At 61.2% G+C, this 15,370-nt stretch overlaps 2 protein-coding genes across 5 annotated transcripts; one reads left to right on the forward strand and one right to left on the reverse strand.

Moving 5' to 3' along the window:
- Positions 1-431: 431 nt before the first annotated feature.
- Positions 432-6,517, forward strand: LOC103539337 (solute carrier family 25 member 39). Of its 3 annotated transcripts, XM_030465899.1 has the most exons (12): positions 432-557; positions 2,580-2,688; positions 2,774-2,833; positions 3,415-3,459; positions 4,147-4,256; positions 4,377-4,444; positions 4,580-4,704; positions 4,879-5,052; positions 5,186-5,295; positions 5,404-5,485; positions 5,580-5,660; positions 5,738-6,517. In XM_030465899.1, the coding sequence occupies exons 2-12, from the start codon at positions 2,592-2,594 to the stop codon at positions 5,854-5,856; spliced, it is 1,071 nt and encodes a 356-aa protein (XP_030321759.1). In that variant the 5' UTR covers positions 432-557; positions 2,580-2,591; the 3' UTR covers positions 5,857-6,517. The 3 variants fall into 3 exon arrangements, with proteins under 3 accessions (XP_030321759.1, XP_030321758.1, XP_030321760.1); XM_030465898.1 differs by lacking the exon at positions 3,415-3,459 and having other exon boundaries at positions 453-557; XM_030465900.1 differs by lacking the exons at positions 432-557; positions 2,580-2,688; positions 2,774-2,833; positions 3,415-3,459; positions 4,377-4,444 and having other exon boundaries at positions 4,168-4,256.
- Positions 6,518-6,915: 398 nt separating this feature from the next.
- On the reverse strand, positions 6,916-13,953 carry RUNDC3A (RUN domain containing 3A). 2 transcript variants are annotated; one of them, XM_030465896.1, is made up of 11 exons: positions 13,767-13,953; positions 11,881-11,996; positions 11,586-11,719; positions 10,871-10,956; positions 10,679-10,768; positions 10,505-10,585; positions 10,225-10,390; positions 8,858-9,015; positions 8,236-8,373; positions 7,911-8,017; positions 6,916-7,686 (listed from the first exon to the last, which is right to left on the reverse strand). In XM_030465896.1, exons 1-11 carry the CDS (start codon positions 13,844-13,846, stop codon positions 7,544-7,546), a joined length of 1,299 nt encoding a protein of 432 aa, XP_030321756.1. In that variant the 5' UTR covers positions 13,847-13,953; the 3' UTR covers positions 6,916-7,543. The 2 variants fall into 2 exon arrangements, with proteins under 2 accessions (XP_030321756.1, XP_030321757.1); XM_030465897.1 differs by lacking the exon at positions 7,911-8,017 and having other exon boundaries at positions 13,767-13,933.
- Positions 13,954-15,370: the final 1,417 nt, after the last annotated feature.

Here is a 15,370-nt window from a genome sequence, read left to right on the forward strand (position 1 = left end):
TGTACCCCCCCCCCCTTTCCCCTCAGAGTGGGGGTCCCTGTGCCCCCCCCCTTCCCCCAGGGTGGGGGTCCCTGCGCCCCCCTCTCTTCGCTCAGTGGGGGTCCCTGTACGTCCCCCCGTTTCCCTTCAGAGTGGGGGTCCCTGTGCCCCCCCCTTACCACAGGGTGGGGGTCCCTGTGCCTCCCCTTCCCGCAGGGTCCTGTGCCCCCTCTCTTCCCTCATTGGGGTCCCTCTACATCCCCCCGTTTCCCCTCAGAGTGGGGGTCCCTGTGCCCCCCCCTTACCACAGGATGGGGGTCCCTGTGCCCCCCTCTCTCCCCTCAGTGGGGGTCCCTGTCCCCCCTGTCCCGTCCTCCTTGCGGTTTCCCTTCCGGCCCGGCAGGGGGCGCATGGGGATGGGCGGGCTCTCAGAGCGCGTGCGCGGTGCGGGGCGGAAGTGCCTCGCGGGCCGGCTCGCGGAGGGCGCGGGGCGTCCATGGGGCTCCTTAAAGGCGCCGCCGCCCGCTGCCCCCCCGCGCTCTGCGGAGGGAAACACCGCACACGGCTGGAATGAGCAGGTGCGGAGGGGCCCCCGGTCACCCCTCACCCCCCCTTACCCCTTCCCGGTCACCCCTTCCTTTCTCGCTCCACCTCCCCGTGACCCCCTGCCTCAGTTTCCCTTTCCCCCCCCCGTGTGGGGGGTCGTGCGGTTGTGCGGGGGGGGGGAAGAGGCGGCGGAGGACACCCCCCCCCCCCCCCGGACTCCCTCCGGGCTCCCGGCCTTGGTGGGAGGGTGCGAGAGGAGTGGGGCTCGGGGGGCTGCAAAGTTCGCAGGGGGGGTAAACAGCGGGGGGGGGCTGCAGAGCCCCGGACGGGGAGGGCAGAGCCTTGGGGGGGCATCAAATGCCTTGGGGGGCTGCAGACCCTGGCAGAGGGGTCGAGTATTTGGGGGCTGCAGAGCCCTGGGCTGGGGGCTGCGAGCGCCGAGGGAGGGGGGGGTGCAAACCTGGGGTGCGGGGCACGCACAACACTGCAGCCCCCAAGCTGGGGGTGCTCCAGGGTGGGGGGGCTGCCCCAATCCTTGGGGGGCTCCCCGGAGGAGCTGGGTGCCCGCCAGGGGACACCGCCGTGCCCGTCCCCCTTTCCCGGGGGGGGAGGGCGGTTTGTCCCCGGTTCCCCCCCCCGGGTGGGGGGCGTCCGAGCTTTTCCCCTTGCCCCGGAGTTTCTCCTTTTCTCATTTAAATCCCGATTTGCTTTTTTCCCCCCGATTTTTGCCCCGAGCATCACAGCCACGGGCTCTGCACCGACCTTGGGGGGGTTGGAGGGGGTTCAGGTCGTAGCTTTAGGGAATTTTTTTTTCCTGGCTGGCAAAGGGAGCAGCTCCCAGCCCAGGGGGGGATCCCCGGGGTGCTCAGCCCCCCGCTGTGCAGGGCTCCATTGCAATTCTTCAGTCGTTCATTTATTAGCCAGGGATTTAATAATTATTATTATTTAATTTCCCCTCCCTTGCATCAGGTTTTGCTCCATCCAACCCCCCCCCTCTCCCCCACATTGGTTTTGCACCAGCCTCGGGCTCAGTGGGAGGGTGCCAGGGTGCTGGTGCTGTCACCAACACGAGGGGACCCCCCCGTGGGACCCCTGCCCACCCCCCAGTGGGCAGCACCCAGCACAGGGGCAGCTCTGGGGTGGCCCCATTGATGCTCACGGCCACCCAACAAATCCAGCACCCAGCACTGGGGGATTTATCACTGCTCTGACCTTGCAAAAATTGCAGAGTCAGATAGTGAAGGGTTTGGGTTTTTTTTTTTTTTTTAGGATTTGCTGCATTCCCTGGCTTTAAAAAAAAAAACAAAAAAAACAAACAAAAAAACCCCCAAACCCAGACATGAGCTCCTGAAACCTGGAAGCCCAAGGGACACATCCTGGCACAAGCAGCTGATCCTGAGGGTGCTCCAAGTGCTGGGGCTCCCTGTCCCCTCCCATGGGAAGGATTTGATATTCCCATGACATTCCCAGGGCAGAGATGTTGATCCCGGGGGGGGCAGCCAATCCCTGGCAGGGGGAGGGGGTGGTGCAGAATTATTTTTTTGGACAAGTGAACCCCCCCCTGCACAGGGGGTACCCCCACTGCTCTCCCTCCATGGCTCTGCCACCTTCTCAACCAGGCTTAGGGGGGAGGGAGGGAAATGTCGGGGGGGGGGATTGGTCCTTGGACCTTGTTCCTTCCTGTCCCTTCGTTTTCCAAGTGGAGGGAGGGGACAATCCAGGGAGGTTGGGTCTGGACCCTCCCCAGCAGTGATGCTGAGCCTGCAGCCAGTTGGGGGGGCAGAGGGGGGGTTTGTATGTGTTATCAGGGCTGGGCCAGCCCCAGGAGCAGTCCCTGTGTCCCCCCCCCACCCAGGACAGCCCAGGGGGGGCCACGCCTGCTCTGTGCCACCCCGATAGCACAGCTGGAGGTGTGACACTTGTCACCCAGGAGGGGGAGGGTGGACACACACAGACCCATTTCTCATCCCTAAGCAGGGAGCCCCCCACCCTGGGGAGCACTCCCAACCTTGAGCCATTCCCCCCCCCCCCCTTTTCCCAACCATGTTTTGCAGGAGAGCAGCTCCATGGCTGAGGAGACATCCCCGAGCCCCGGGGGGGGCATCACCCCCCTGCAGCAGATGTTGGCCTCGGGGACAGGGGCCATCCTCACCTCTCTCTTTGGTGAGGACCCCAGGGGGACTGGGGGGGGCTGAGGGAGGGGTTGGGGGGGGCCATGCAGGCTGGCTAAAGGCTGCTGTCATTTCAGTGACACCCCTGGATGTGGTGAAGATCAGGCTGCAGGCACAGAGGACCCCTTTCTCCAAAGGTAACACCCACCCCCCCCTAACACCCCCACCCATAGGGCAGGGTGGCTCCCTGGCCAGAGACCCCAACCCCAGCAGCCCCCCCCTGAGCTGCTGGGGGGGGGGGGTCTGAGCGTGGGGCCATCAGGAGGTGACAGATTCCCAGGGGCCCCTCATCCTGACGGGCTCGGGGGGCCCTGCTGGGGGAGCTGGGCTGATGCTCAGCTCTGTCCCTCCCCCTTGGTGACACTGAGTGGGGTCAGCACGGTGCCAGCAGCCCCCTGCCTGCTGCAGAGAGGGATGGGAGCTGCTCCCTCCAGCTGCTCCCTCCCCCTGCCTGTCCCCACAGCTTCCATGGGGTAGGATGGACCCTGGGGGCTCTGTCCCTGTTGTGTCCCCCCCCTCTCTGCAGGGTCAGCAGGCTGGGGCTGTTCCCAAGGGACTGGTGACAATGGGGAAGTGGCTGTGGAGGGGGGGGCTCATCCATCCCCTTCCCCCATGGAGCTCTCCCAGTGCCCAACTCTGAGCTGCAGCACATCCCCCACCTGGGGATGTGACACGTCCCTTGTGTCACCTCTCAGGCTGTCCCTGTTGTGTGTTTCAGTGTGTCCAGCTCCCTCTGTGCCCTGGGGTGCTCAGCAGCCCACATGTGAGTACACCCAGGGGGGGGGAGCTGCTCCCTGCCACCAGCAACTTCTCTTTCCCAAAACCTTGATCCTTGGTTCCCTGCCCTGCTGGTGGCAGCTTGGGCTCCTCCAGAGGAGAGGGGACATCCCTGGAGTCTGGGGACTGCCACCACCCCCAGCCCCAACAGCTGCTCTGGGGCTGGCCCTGCAGTGGCCCCTTTGGGGGGGGCTCTAATGAGGGTCTCATGTGCAAGAGGCCTGGCTGGCTGGGGGCTCCCTCTCCTTCCTGGGTTGTTGGGGTTTTTTGATTCTGCTGTGGTGTTTTTTTTACTCTGCTGTGTTGTGTTTTTTTTTTGACTGCTGTGTTTTTTTCACTCTGCTGTGGGTTTTTTTCACTCTGGTGTGTTGCTTCCTCAAAATCCCCATGGATCTCAGCTGCTCCTCTTGCTTCCCCCTGACCAACGTTCCCATACCTGACCCCAGAGCAGAGCCAAGCCAGGCACAAACCCCTCCTGCCACTGCCGCTGCCTCTGCTGTGCCCCTGTCCCCAACCTGACCATGGTCAGACCCTTTTTGGGGGTCAACCCTCTGGGTTAAGCTCAAGCATTGAGGGTTTGGCTCTGTCCTGGAAGAGGTGATGGTTTTGGGGGTCAGATGGGCAGAGGGAAGGGGTCTCCTGTGTAACCGTGGTGCTCTTGGTCTCTCCCCAGGGAAGTGTTTCCTCTACTGCAATGGCCTCATGGACCATCTCTACGTCTGCCAGAATGGCAGTGGCTGCACTGCCTGGTACAAGACCCCCACCCACTTCACTGGCACACTGGTAGGGACTGGGGGGGCATGGAGGGAGGGGGAAAGGGGGGACAGGGTCTCCCCAATCCAGAGAGGGGGTCAGGGTGTTTGTTGAGGACCCTCCTTGCCCTCCTCCCACCTCTCTCCCCAGGATGCCTTTGTGAAGATCACACGTCACGAGGGCATTAGGTCTCTGTGGAGTGGCTTGCCCCCCACCCTGTGAGTTTGGACCCTCCCCAGGGGGTGGACAGCATCCCCAGACACGTGGGGATCCACCCCAAACTTCCCTGCCAGCCCCTGAGGTGTGAGGAGGGGGACACAGCTGCCCCTCACACCCCTCCTGCTCCTCCCCAGGGTCATGGCAGTGCCAGCCACTGTCATTTATTTCACCATCTACGACCAACTCCGGAGCCACCTGCAGGTTTGGACAGGGAGCAGGGGCCATCACATCCCCTTGGTGGCTGGGGCTCTGGCCAGGTGTGAGTACCCCTCCCCTCAGGAGGGTCCCCCCATGCCCGCCTTGTGTCCCCCCACCCTGTCTGCTGGCTGTTGGTGCCCAGGGTTGGTGCTCTCCTGGGCTCAGTGCTCTGGTGGCTCCAGGGTGGTTGTCTGAGCAGACAGGGCTGATGTCCCCTGTCCCCTTCCCGTTGCAGTGGGTGCTGTGACTGTCATCAGTCCCCTGGAGCTTATCCGGACCAAGATGCAGTCCCAGCAGCTCAGCTACAAGGAGCTGGGGGTCTGCATCCAGTCAGCTGTGGCTCAGGATGGGTGGCTGTCCCTCTGGAGGGGTTGGGGACCCACCGTGCTGCGAGATGTCCCCTTCTCAGGTATGACCTGGGGCAGGGGGGGAAACAGGGCAACTGGTGACACTGGGAGACCAGGGGGGACAGGCATGGACCCAGGAAAGGGGGGTGCTGGGGGCTGCCTTTTGTAGCACTGGTGTTTCTCCTCTCCTCCCAGCTCTTTACTGGTTTAACTACGAGCTGGTGAGGGACTGGCTCTGCAGGCAGACCGGGCAGGACGAGGCCACCTTCATGATCACCTTCAGCTCCGGGGCCATCTCTGGGACGGTGAGTGAGAGGGGGATTGCTCAGCCCCTGGGGGAATGTCCCCAAGAGGTGACCGCAGAGCTAGCAGGGACACTGAGGTGCCACCTCCCCTGGCTGCTGTCCCCACAGGTGGCTGCTGTGCTGACCCTGCCCTTCGACGTGGTGAAGACCCAGCGGCAGGTCGAGCTGGGAGGCAGCGAGGTGCACCCAGGTGAGGGGGGGTCCTGGGCAACCTGGAGGGGGCAACCAACACTGCCCAGTGTTGGGTGGGCATCTCCAGACCCTCATCTCCCCTCTCCTTGCAGTCACAGCCTCCAAACCTTCCTCCACCTGGATGCTCATGCAACGCATCCGAGCCGAGTCTGGCACCCGGGGGCTGTTTGCAGGTGAGCACCCCCCCTCCCCAAACCCCGTGCTGGGCTTTACTGGTGTCACCCAGGAGCTAACAGGGTTGTCTTGGCAGGTTTCCTGCCCCGTGTCATTAAGGTGGCACCTGCTTGTGCCATCATGATCAGCACCTATGAATTTGGGAAGACCTTCTTCCAGAAGCTGAACCAGGAGCGGCGGCTGCGGGGGTTGTGAGCCAGGGCTGGTGGCAGGGCTGGACTGTCACCTTTGGTGGCCCCAAGGAGTGTGGGGGGGTGGGAATGGTGACAACCCTGCTCCTGGTAAGGAGCAGCAAACCCCCCACTCAGCTCTGCAAAGCCCAAGTGCCTTCGTGCTGTGCTCTGCCCCCCCCCCCTCCACATCCGTGCCTGCTGCTGTGACACTGGGGGGGTTTGCAGCCCCCCCCACCCATGCTCATCCCTTGAGGCTGGGTAGATGCTGCTGCTGGATTCATGGATGCTCTGGGGAGGATGAGGAACCCTGGGAGCAGGGCAGGAGCCCTCAGGAACTTCTGGGCTCCCCCCCTCACCCCTTCTCCACTTAGGGGTCTGCCCCTCCTCACCATCTGGCACACAGCAGCCCCTTGCCCAGGGCATGGGGGACACATCAGGACCCTGTCCCAGCCTCTGGACCTCTCCCTCCCTCTCGGGGTGTCCCCCTGCCTGGGGACAGACCTCACTGCTGCTCCAGGGGGGGGGTTGGCATTCTGGTACCAAATCTCTGTCCGTGCCCCCTCCCTTCACCATGAGGCTCTGCCCCCAGCTTTGTGCCCACTGTGGGTGCTGCTCCAGTTTGCCCAGAACTCCAGAGGGGGAATTTCTCTTATTTTCTTAAATAAAAGCAATATTGTCTCTTTTGGGACAATTTTTTTTTTCCTCTGCTGGGGAAGGCATCCCCAGGGCTCAGAGTGTGGGCACAGTGCTGCCCTCTGATCCACCAGCTCCTTGCTGGGTTTTACAGAACCACACACTGGTGTGGGGTGGAAGGGACCTTAAAGATCACCTACATCCAACCTCCTCATATGGGGGGGGGGAATTTTGGGGGGTAAGAAGGCCCCAGAACCACCTTCCCCTGGACAGTGGAGGGGGCAGGGGCTGCCCATCCTTTGGTGACCTTTTGGATCCTAAAGGTGCTCTCCCTTTCCTGGGGGGCTCAGCAAACCTCCCCCCAAACACCCCTGCCAGGGATAGGACCTTGGGGTTGGGGCCATAAGGGCTCTTTTTGTGTCCCACCCCCTTTCCAGGGGAGCTCATGGGAAGCCAGCTCAGCTTGCTGTGTTTATTGATTCCTTTTGCTTCACCAGGGCAGATGGAACTAAATTAAAACCCAAAAACCACCCAAAACAACGCCGGGGGGGGGGGGGATGGGGAAGGGGAGGGGGGAGGGAAAGAGCCTATCCCTGTCATGGGGATGTTGCTCCAAGGGGGGGACAGGTCCCCAAAAGGGTGGGAGAGCCCCCCCCCCCCCCCCCATACTGGGTGGGCAGGGGATGAGACAGATACGGGGGCTGCACCCAGACCCGCACCCCTGGGTGGGGGGGGAGCTTCTGGCTCTGCCCCCCAGCTGCTGTTACCCCTTGTCCCCATCCACCCCCCAGCACAGTTTTTTTCCCTGGCTCCCATGGGTCCGGCAGCCCCATCCCAAGAGGTCCACGCCTCCAAACCGAACCGGGAGTCCGAGCCAAGGGATGCGGTGTCAAATTGGGGAAGGGGCGGGGGGGGGGGGGGAGGAGAAACCCCATCCATCCATCATCCATCCATCCCCAACCTTCCCGGGGGTTCGGCGAATTCCCTCGGCGGTCCCGGGGTGGTGAGGAGGGGGCGAGGCTGTCACTGGTGTGTGGTGAGGTTGGGTCCGGGTGAGGAGGGGGGGGTCGGGGGTCTCAGCTGGGGGTGCGGGTCGGGCTGCCTTGGGTGCTGTCGCTCACCAGGCACTCGCTGGATTTCAGGCTGGGCAGGGATTTGCAGCTGGGCAGGGATGCCAGGGAGCCGCAGAGCCCCAGCATGGAGGGGGTGGGATCCTTCCCTGCGGGCACAGAGAGGAGGAAAAGGGGGGGGGAGTCATGGGGGGGCTGCAGCTTCACACCCCAACCCTGCCCCGCGGGAGGGGGGACCACGAGTGGGACCTTGCACTGTCGGGACAAGTTGGTGTCAGGGTCCAGGTAGCTTGGGGGGTGTCCGTCCAGGGGACATGCTGAGCCCCCCCCTCCCAGGGTACCCTACGGTGTGTGTCTGGGGGGGGGGTCTTACCCAAGGGCCCCCAGGGCTCCCCTTCGCGTTTGCCCTCGCCCAGGCACTGGGAGTCGGAGCTGAGGCTGTTGCCGGGTGAGAGCTGCTCGGTGCTCACGAAGCTTTGCCTGAGGAAGGGACGGCACTGAGCGCCCCCCCCCCCAACCCCAACTCCCCCGGGGGCCAGGACAGCCCCTCCCCAAAACCAGGGGCACCCCTTCTCCCCATCCCCTCTCCAAGGGAGATTTCCACACCCCCCCCCCAGTTCCCCGGGGTGGGATGGGGCGCTGGGTGAGGGTTGCTCTGTGTATGTTTGTCCCCCCCCCCCGAGCCCCCCCAGGGTTACCTCCTGTACAGTTTGCTGTCCGAGCTGCTCTCGTTGCCGTTGAGGGTCCCCAGGGAGGGCCACTGGTTCACCAGGGGTGTCACCATCTCCTTGGAGAGCTGGGTCAGCTGGGGGTTCTCACTGGGGATCAGCCCCGTCCTGCACCAAAGGGAGGGGGCTCAGCACCCAGCAGAGCCACCGGCACTGGGGACCTCCCGGGTGACACTGGGGGACCCCACTACATCCCGTGGGGACACTGGGGACCTTCCCTATCTACAGCACACAAGGAGCACCTGGGTGCTGGGGAGCTGCCACCCATCACACCCCCTGGGGGAAATGGGGCGCTCAGGACCCCATTCCCACGTGGGGACCCCTGGGAAGCCACCACCCAGCAACACCCCAAAGGGCGTACTGGGATACCCCTGAAGCCCATGGGACCCCCACTCAGGGTTGGTCACCCTGAAGTCCATGGGACCCCCACTCAGGGTTGGTCACCCTGAAGCCCGTGGGACCCCCACTCAGGTTTGATCACTCTGAAGCCCATGGGACCCCCCCTCAGGTTTGGTCACCCTGAAGCCCATGGGACCCCCACCCCTCCACCCACCCACCACAGCCATCCCGTGGGTGCCGGGTCCCCACTCACAGCTGCTCCTGCAGCTCCAGGATGACGCCCTCCAGCTCCCTCTTCTCCAGCTGGTTCTGCACCATCACCTCCTCCAGCCGCAGCTTCAGCTGCTTGTTCTCTGCCTCCAGGTCCTTCAGCTGCGACTCCCGCAGCCTCACCAGCTCCTCCAGGTACCCCTGGGCAAGGCCACCAGCACCCATGTCCCCATTGTCCCCAAGGCCACCCAGGGTGACAAGGAGAGGGCAGTGGGGAGGACTGGGGGGACCACTCAGGGGTGGGAGCAGGGGGGGCAACCCCAACCCTGACCCCAACCCTGATAGGGTTAAACACCAGGCAGGCTGGCAGCAAGGGTCTTGGGGGGTTTTGGGGTGTTTTGGTGGTTTTTGGTTTTAATTGGTTGGAAATGGAAGTGCTGAGGTGCTGACAGGCTGATCCTGCTCTGACCTCTGCTGTCAGAGTGCTCCCAAAGAGTGTGGTGATAGGGGCTTTGGATGTATGAATGTAAATGTGAATGTAAATATAAATATAAATGTAAATGTAAATATAAGATATAAAGATATAAAGATATAAATATAAATAAATATGTACTATATACTATATATGGTATACTATATAATATACAATATAAAACATATAATATAGAAATTAATATATGTTATATATTATATATTTATATATATGATATATAATATACCCACAATACATAATATATAATATATTGCATATTATATATCATACATATTGTATATATTGTATAATATAATATTTGTTATACTACAATGTATCTAATATTATATATATAATATGTATAATATATATTATATATTCTACATATAATATATATTTTATATATCCATAATACATAATATATTGTATATTATATATTATATGTCATATATATTATATATCTTATATATTATATATTACATATTATATATTACATATTATATGTTGTATAAGATTTGTTATACTATAATATATAATATATAAGATGTATAATATGTATTATATATTTTATATGTATATATGAAATTGAAATATAAAATATAAAATATATAATATATATTATATATTATATAATATATAATATATAATATAAAATGTATAATATATAAGATATGATATATAGTATATAGTATATAGTATATAGTATATAGTATATAGTATATAGTATATAGTATGTAATATATAATATAAAATGTATAATATATAAGATATGATATATAGTATATAGTATATAGTATGTAATATATAATATATAATATATAATATATAATATATAATATATAATATATAATATATAATATATAATATATAATATATAATATATAATATATAATATATAACATCTCTCTCTCTCCACATCCACCCCAGCTCCCTGGTACCTTCTGGGCATACACGATGCGGAATTTCTTCTCCATCTTGCGCCACTTGTTGTACCAGCTGTCGTCATCAGTGACCAGGGGCAGGTAGGGGTGGTCGGGGGAGCTGTCCTCACTCGTGCTGCTCCCCACGCTGCCCCTCTCCTCCTCCTCACTCAGGTGGTCATACCTGGGGGGGGGGACACACGGGGAAGGGGCTCAGTGGTGGAGGTGACACCGCAGCCAAGGGTGGGGGGAGCCAGCAGGGGCAGGGGGGTGCCCAGGACACCCCAACTGCTCTCACCTCTGGGTGAACTTCAGGTAGGGGGTGTAGTCAATGACCATGGGCATCTTCCCATCCATCACCTCACCCTTCAGGCAGAAGCTGAGAGGTGACACAAGGAGCAGAGAGAGTCAGGTTTTGGAGTGGGGGGACAGTGGGGGACCCCCTCATCACACCCCCCCCCCCCATTTTTACCTGAAGTCAATGGTCCCCAGCCCGACGAGCATCCCAGTGAGCACCACGGCCTCTTCCCGCAGCATGATGGACCCATCCTCATAAAACCTCCTGGGAGAAGGGAGGGGAAACGTGGCACCACGGGCACACACCAGCACCCCAAACCCCCCCCCCTGCCTCCCCCGAGGTGGTTGAGGGGGGTGGGCTGCTCACCGGGTGGTCCGGGTGTCCCTCAGGGCTGTGGTGAGGTACTCAGAGATCCGTTTCTCCATCAGTGCCACACGGATCCAGGCCCGGCCCTACAAGGGGACAGCCCTGAGGACCGTGGCCACCAGTAGCCACCCACTGGGTGTCACCTTCAGCTGTCCCCTGCCACGGTCCTGCCTGTCCCCTGAGGGTCTGGGCACTATCAGGAGTGTGGCCTCCACCCCAGAGCTGCTTATGGCCCCGTTTTTCCCTCATGGGGACCTCCAGGTCCTGGTTCAGCCCAGTGACCCCGTGGGGAGCTGTGGGGTGAGATGGGGCTGCAGGAGGGGGAGGGGATAGGGACAGAGAGAGTGGGATTGGGATTGGGATTGGGATTGGGATGGGGATGGGATGGGATGGGGATAGGGGTGAAAATGAGGATGAGATGGGATGGGTTTGGGATAAAATGGGCAAAAGATGAGGATGGAGATGAGGATGGGATGAAACAGAGATGGGATGTGATGGAGATGGGGGTGAGTTGGAGAGGGGGGTGGGATAAAATGAAGATTAGGACAGAAATGAGGAGGGGGATGGAGATAGGATGATGAGGGACATGGGACAGTGATGGGGATGAAGATGGGGGTGGGTCCCTGTGCCAGGGACTGGGTGTGAATGGAAACAGGGGCGGGGACAGGAACAGGGCTGGGGACAAGGACAGGGCTGGGGGTGGCACCTCCCTGACCTTGGCCCTGGAGGTGCTGATGTTCTCCATGTTCTCGATGCTGCTGACGCAGTTGTTGGGGACTTTGCTGCAGGCCAGGCGGATGTAATCCCAAAACCCGTGCTGCCCATCCGAGCTGAACCAACTGATGGGACCTGCGGGGACCCAGGGGCTGCAGGGGACACAGGGACCCCAAAAAACCCCGACCCGGAGCCCCGGACAGCGCTCGCGGTGCTGTCACTCGTGTGACACAGCTCTGGGGACACGAAGACTCGAGGGGGCTGCAGGGCCACCTGTCCCCAAGGGTCCCTTTTACCTTTGAAGCGGTGGCTGAGGATCTGCTCGAGGATGGCAGCAAAGTTCACAAACTCCTCCGAGGAGTCGTCGATGGGGTCTGCCGTGTATTTGTCCAGCAGGCTCTTCACCGAGAACCTGAGGGAAGAGTGGGTGGGTGGGATGGGCGTCACGGGTGGGAGCGGACTCCCACACAGCCCCCCACCCCCCAATCCTTCTTCTTGGGCGTGTGACCAAAACGCTTCTGCAGCTTTTGGCTTCGGGGCAGGAAGAAGGGGGGGGGGGGGGGGGAAGGCTGTGCCTCGCTGACCCCCGTGTCCCCGGGGATCCCTCCGGGGCAGCCGCCGCTCCCCCGCCGTGCAAGTGGCCAGGAAGGGCGAACAAAGGCCCCTTCCTCCCCGGCCGTGCGCGGGCGGTGATGGTTTCCCTTTCCGCCGCTCCTGCCCCGTGGAGAGAAAGATGCTGGAGGCACGAAAGGAGCTGAGAGCCCGGCTGGGCAAGGGGTGGGGGGCGGGACGGGGCGGGGTGGGTGGTCAGGGCCACGCGTGGGGAGGGTGAGGTTTGGGGGTGATGGCAGGGGAAGGGTGGGGTCACCGTGGAGGTGGGGTCTGGAGGTGTTTGGTGCGATGGTGGGGAGGGTCTGGAGATGGGCTGGATAGAATGAGGGGACTGGAGGTACCCCTGAGGCATGGCAGGAGGATCTAAAGGGGTCCTCATGTCATGAGAGTGGGGGCTAGAGGTGCCCTGTGACATGATGGGGAACTCTGGAGGGTCTCCATGTCGTGACAGTGAGGTCTAGAGGGGGTCCCCCTGTCATGACAGCGGGTTCAGGAGGGACCCCATGCCATAGTGATGAGGCCTGAGCGTCACCATGTCATGAGAGCAGGGTCTAGGAGTGCCGTGACAAAGAGCCCTGGGTGTCCCCATGTCGTGATAGTGGGATCTAGAGGTGTCCCTGCCATGGTGAGAAGCCCTGGGGTCCCCCAGACCCTAAAATCAGGACCTGTGGTTCCCTGGCATGGTGACCCCAAGCCTCAGTGCCCCCCATGTCCCACCCTGTGCCCCCCAGGCTCCAGTCACAGCCCGGCACAAGCAGCCCCTGACCAAGGGCTGGGGGGTGTCACCCCATCCCTGTGCCTGGGGACAAACAGGGGGCACCAGCCCCCCTCCCACCTGTCCCCACCACACCACCCTTGTCCCCCCCATCGGTCCAGGTGGCCGCTGCCATGGCAACCCTCATCCTCCATCCCTGCTGCCTCCATTCCTCCATCCCTGACACACGGAGCAGAGCTTGGAGGGAGGGGGGTGGGGGGGAGCCTGACGTCACTTCCTAGGCCCCCCGACCGCAGGGGGGTCCCCAACCCCATCGCCCCCCTTCTCCCTGCCCTGCTGCCCCCGGGCACCAGCTCCCCCCCCCATCCCTTCTGCCTCCCCCCCCCGCCCCCCCCCTGCTGCCCCGGGGCATCACCAGCACCCTCCATATTGGCGCTGTGTCCCCAGCCCCCCCCCTCAACACCACCCCCGGACCCCCCTCAGCTTCACCGCCTGCAGCCCCCCCCCCCCCCGCCTGTAGCCCGTCCCCCCCCCGCCTTTCCCTGCATCCCCATCCTCCTTCCCTGCTCTAAATCTGAATTCCCCCCCTAGCAAAAAACGAGCACACCACCACCAAACCCCCCCCCGGGGTGATCGGGCTGCTGGGGGGTGTGAAGAGCCCCCCCAGCCCTCCTCCTCCCCGTCTCCCCCCCTCCTTAACCCTCCTCCTCTTCCTCCCATCCCCCTCTCCATCTCCATCCCCGGCACCGCTGCTCCCCTCTCTCCCTCACCTTCCCCCCGTTATTATTTTGGGGGTTCCCCCTTTCTTCATCGAACCCCCCCCCTCTTTTCCCTTTCCCCCCCCCCCCCCCCAACCTGCAGACGGTGATGAGGTTTTTCCTCTCCACGGCGATGTTCCTGGAAGAGGTTTTCTTGGCGGAGAGCCCCAGAGCCATGGCAGCCCGCAGCCGACTCCCTCCCACCCAGCTCGGCAAGGCCACGGCCGATGGCCCCTTCCCCCGGGGGACACCTTCCCCCGTGTGTCCCCCCCCCCCGACCCACGCCAACCAAACACCCCCCCCCCCCAAGCCCCGCGCAGGCTTCGCTCCGATGATGCCCACGGCAACGGGCCGGGCGCCGCCCCCCCCCCCCAAAAAAAAAAAAAAATCCAGGGATGCGGGGCCTCAGCCTCACCCCGCCCCCCCGTCCCCTCGTCCCCGTCCCCCCCCAAATTTCACGCCTGGGGTGGGAATAAAGGGGAAAGGAGGGGGAAGATGGGGGGGTTACTGTCCTCCCCCGGGGGGGGGGGGGCATTTCTGCCCAACCCCTCACCGTGACGTCCTCAGGGGGGGGAACAGGGTCCAGTCGGAGCTTGGGCAGCCCCCCCCCCCCCATAACTAAGGGGGTCCTTGGCCCCCTCCCCACGGCCACCCCCCTCCCTGCCTCGGGTCCCTGCTTTGGGGGCTGCTGAGCATCCCTGCTCCCTGTGGGGTCTGGGGGTGCATGAGACCCCCTCCCCTCACCCCCCCACTCCCCGAGCAGGGGGAGCGTGGAAAGGTGAACCCCCAGGGCTGGCTGTGCCGAGGGGGGAGTCCCCCCAGTGCTCCCAACACCTCAGTTCTGTGCCGTGCCTCAGTTTCCCCCCCGATGTAACAGACAAATCGGGGAGGGGGTGAATCCCACAGGCACCCACGCGTGTGTGTGTGCGTGTGTGTGTGTGTGTCCCCGCAGCACCCAGATAAATCAGAGTCACCCTCAGCAGAGAGGTGAGCCCCCCAACCCTGGGGACACCTCCCACCCCTCCTCTGCGCCCTGCAAAGAGCCCCCAACACATAGCACCCAGCCGGGGGGCAGCAGGGTGACCCGCAGGGGAGGGACCCCCCCAAATCCCCGGGGTGCTGTAGGGAGGAGAGCCCTTGGCAGCACCCCGATAACGCCCGGGCCCTTATCTGGGCACCCAGCCCGCAGCTATCACCCACCCCCACCCCACGCCACCCGCCGCGGGTGTCACCGCGTCCCCAAAGCAGGGGACAGGCTCCGTCTGCGCTGTTCCCCTCGGTGCCACCTTGGCCGTGCCACAAGCGATGTCCCAGCATCCGGGATGTCCCCACGGGTGTCCCCAAGCACAGGGGGCAGGGAGGGGGTTGGCGTCTACATGTGCACACGCGTGTGCGTCTGTGTGGGCTCGCCCACCCTTGTCGCTTTCCCCGTGCCCCAGGATTTGGGGCTGGGAACCCTTTCTGCAGATGTAGAGACGCAGGCACACGGGTGCACACGCGTGTGCAAACGCACACGGGCACATTGAGCGTGCACCCAGGTGTGGGAGCACACAGCCAGGCACACGGGTGCACGCACACGGGCTCGCACACGCGTGTGCACACACACACACACACTCTTGTGCACACACACACACACACACGCAGCCCTCACTCTGAAGCCACCATCCCTGTCCCCCCCCCTCTCCACAGAGCACCCTGGGG

The sequence above is a fragment of the Calypte anna genome, chromosome 27 (genome assembly GCF_003957555.1).
Source record: "Calypte anna isolate BGI_N300 chromosome 27, bCalAnn1_v1.p, whole genome shotgun sequence".
Taxonomy (NCBI): Eukaryota; Metazoa; Chordata; class Aves; order Apodiformes; family Trochilidae; genus Calypte; species Calypte anna.

Excerpts from the sequence above, each read along its gene's own strand:
- LOC103539337 (XM_030465899.1), top strand. The coding sequence starts at position 2,592 with ATGGCTGAGGAGACATCCCCGAGCCCCGGGGGGGGCATCACCCCCCTG. Across the intron at positions 3,460-4,146 it reads GGGTGCTCAGCAGCCCACAT|GGAAGTGTTTCCTCTACTGC; the intron begins GTGAGTACACCC and ends GTCTCTCCCCAG. Across the intron at positions 5,661-5,737 it reads CACCCGGGGGCTGTTTGCAG|GTTTCCTGCCCCGTGTCATT; the intron begins GTGAGCACCCCC and ends TTGTCTTGGCAG.
- RUNDC3A (XM_030465896.1), bottom strand. The coding sequence starts at position 13,846 with ATGGCTCTGGGGCTCTCCGCCAAGAAAACCTCTTCCAGGAACATCGCC. Across the intron at positions 10,957-11,585 it reads TCAGCACCTCCAGGGCCAAG|GGCCGGGCCTGGATCCGTGT; the intron begins GTCAGGGAGGTG and ends GTCCCCTTGTAG. Across the intron at positions 10,586-10,678 it reads CTGGGGACCATTGACTTCAG|CTTCTGCCTGAAGGGTGAGG; the intron begins GTAAAAATGGGG and ends GTCACCTCTCAG.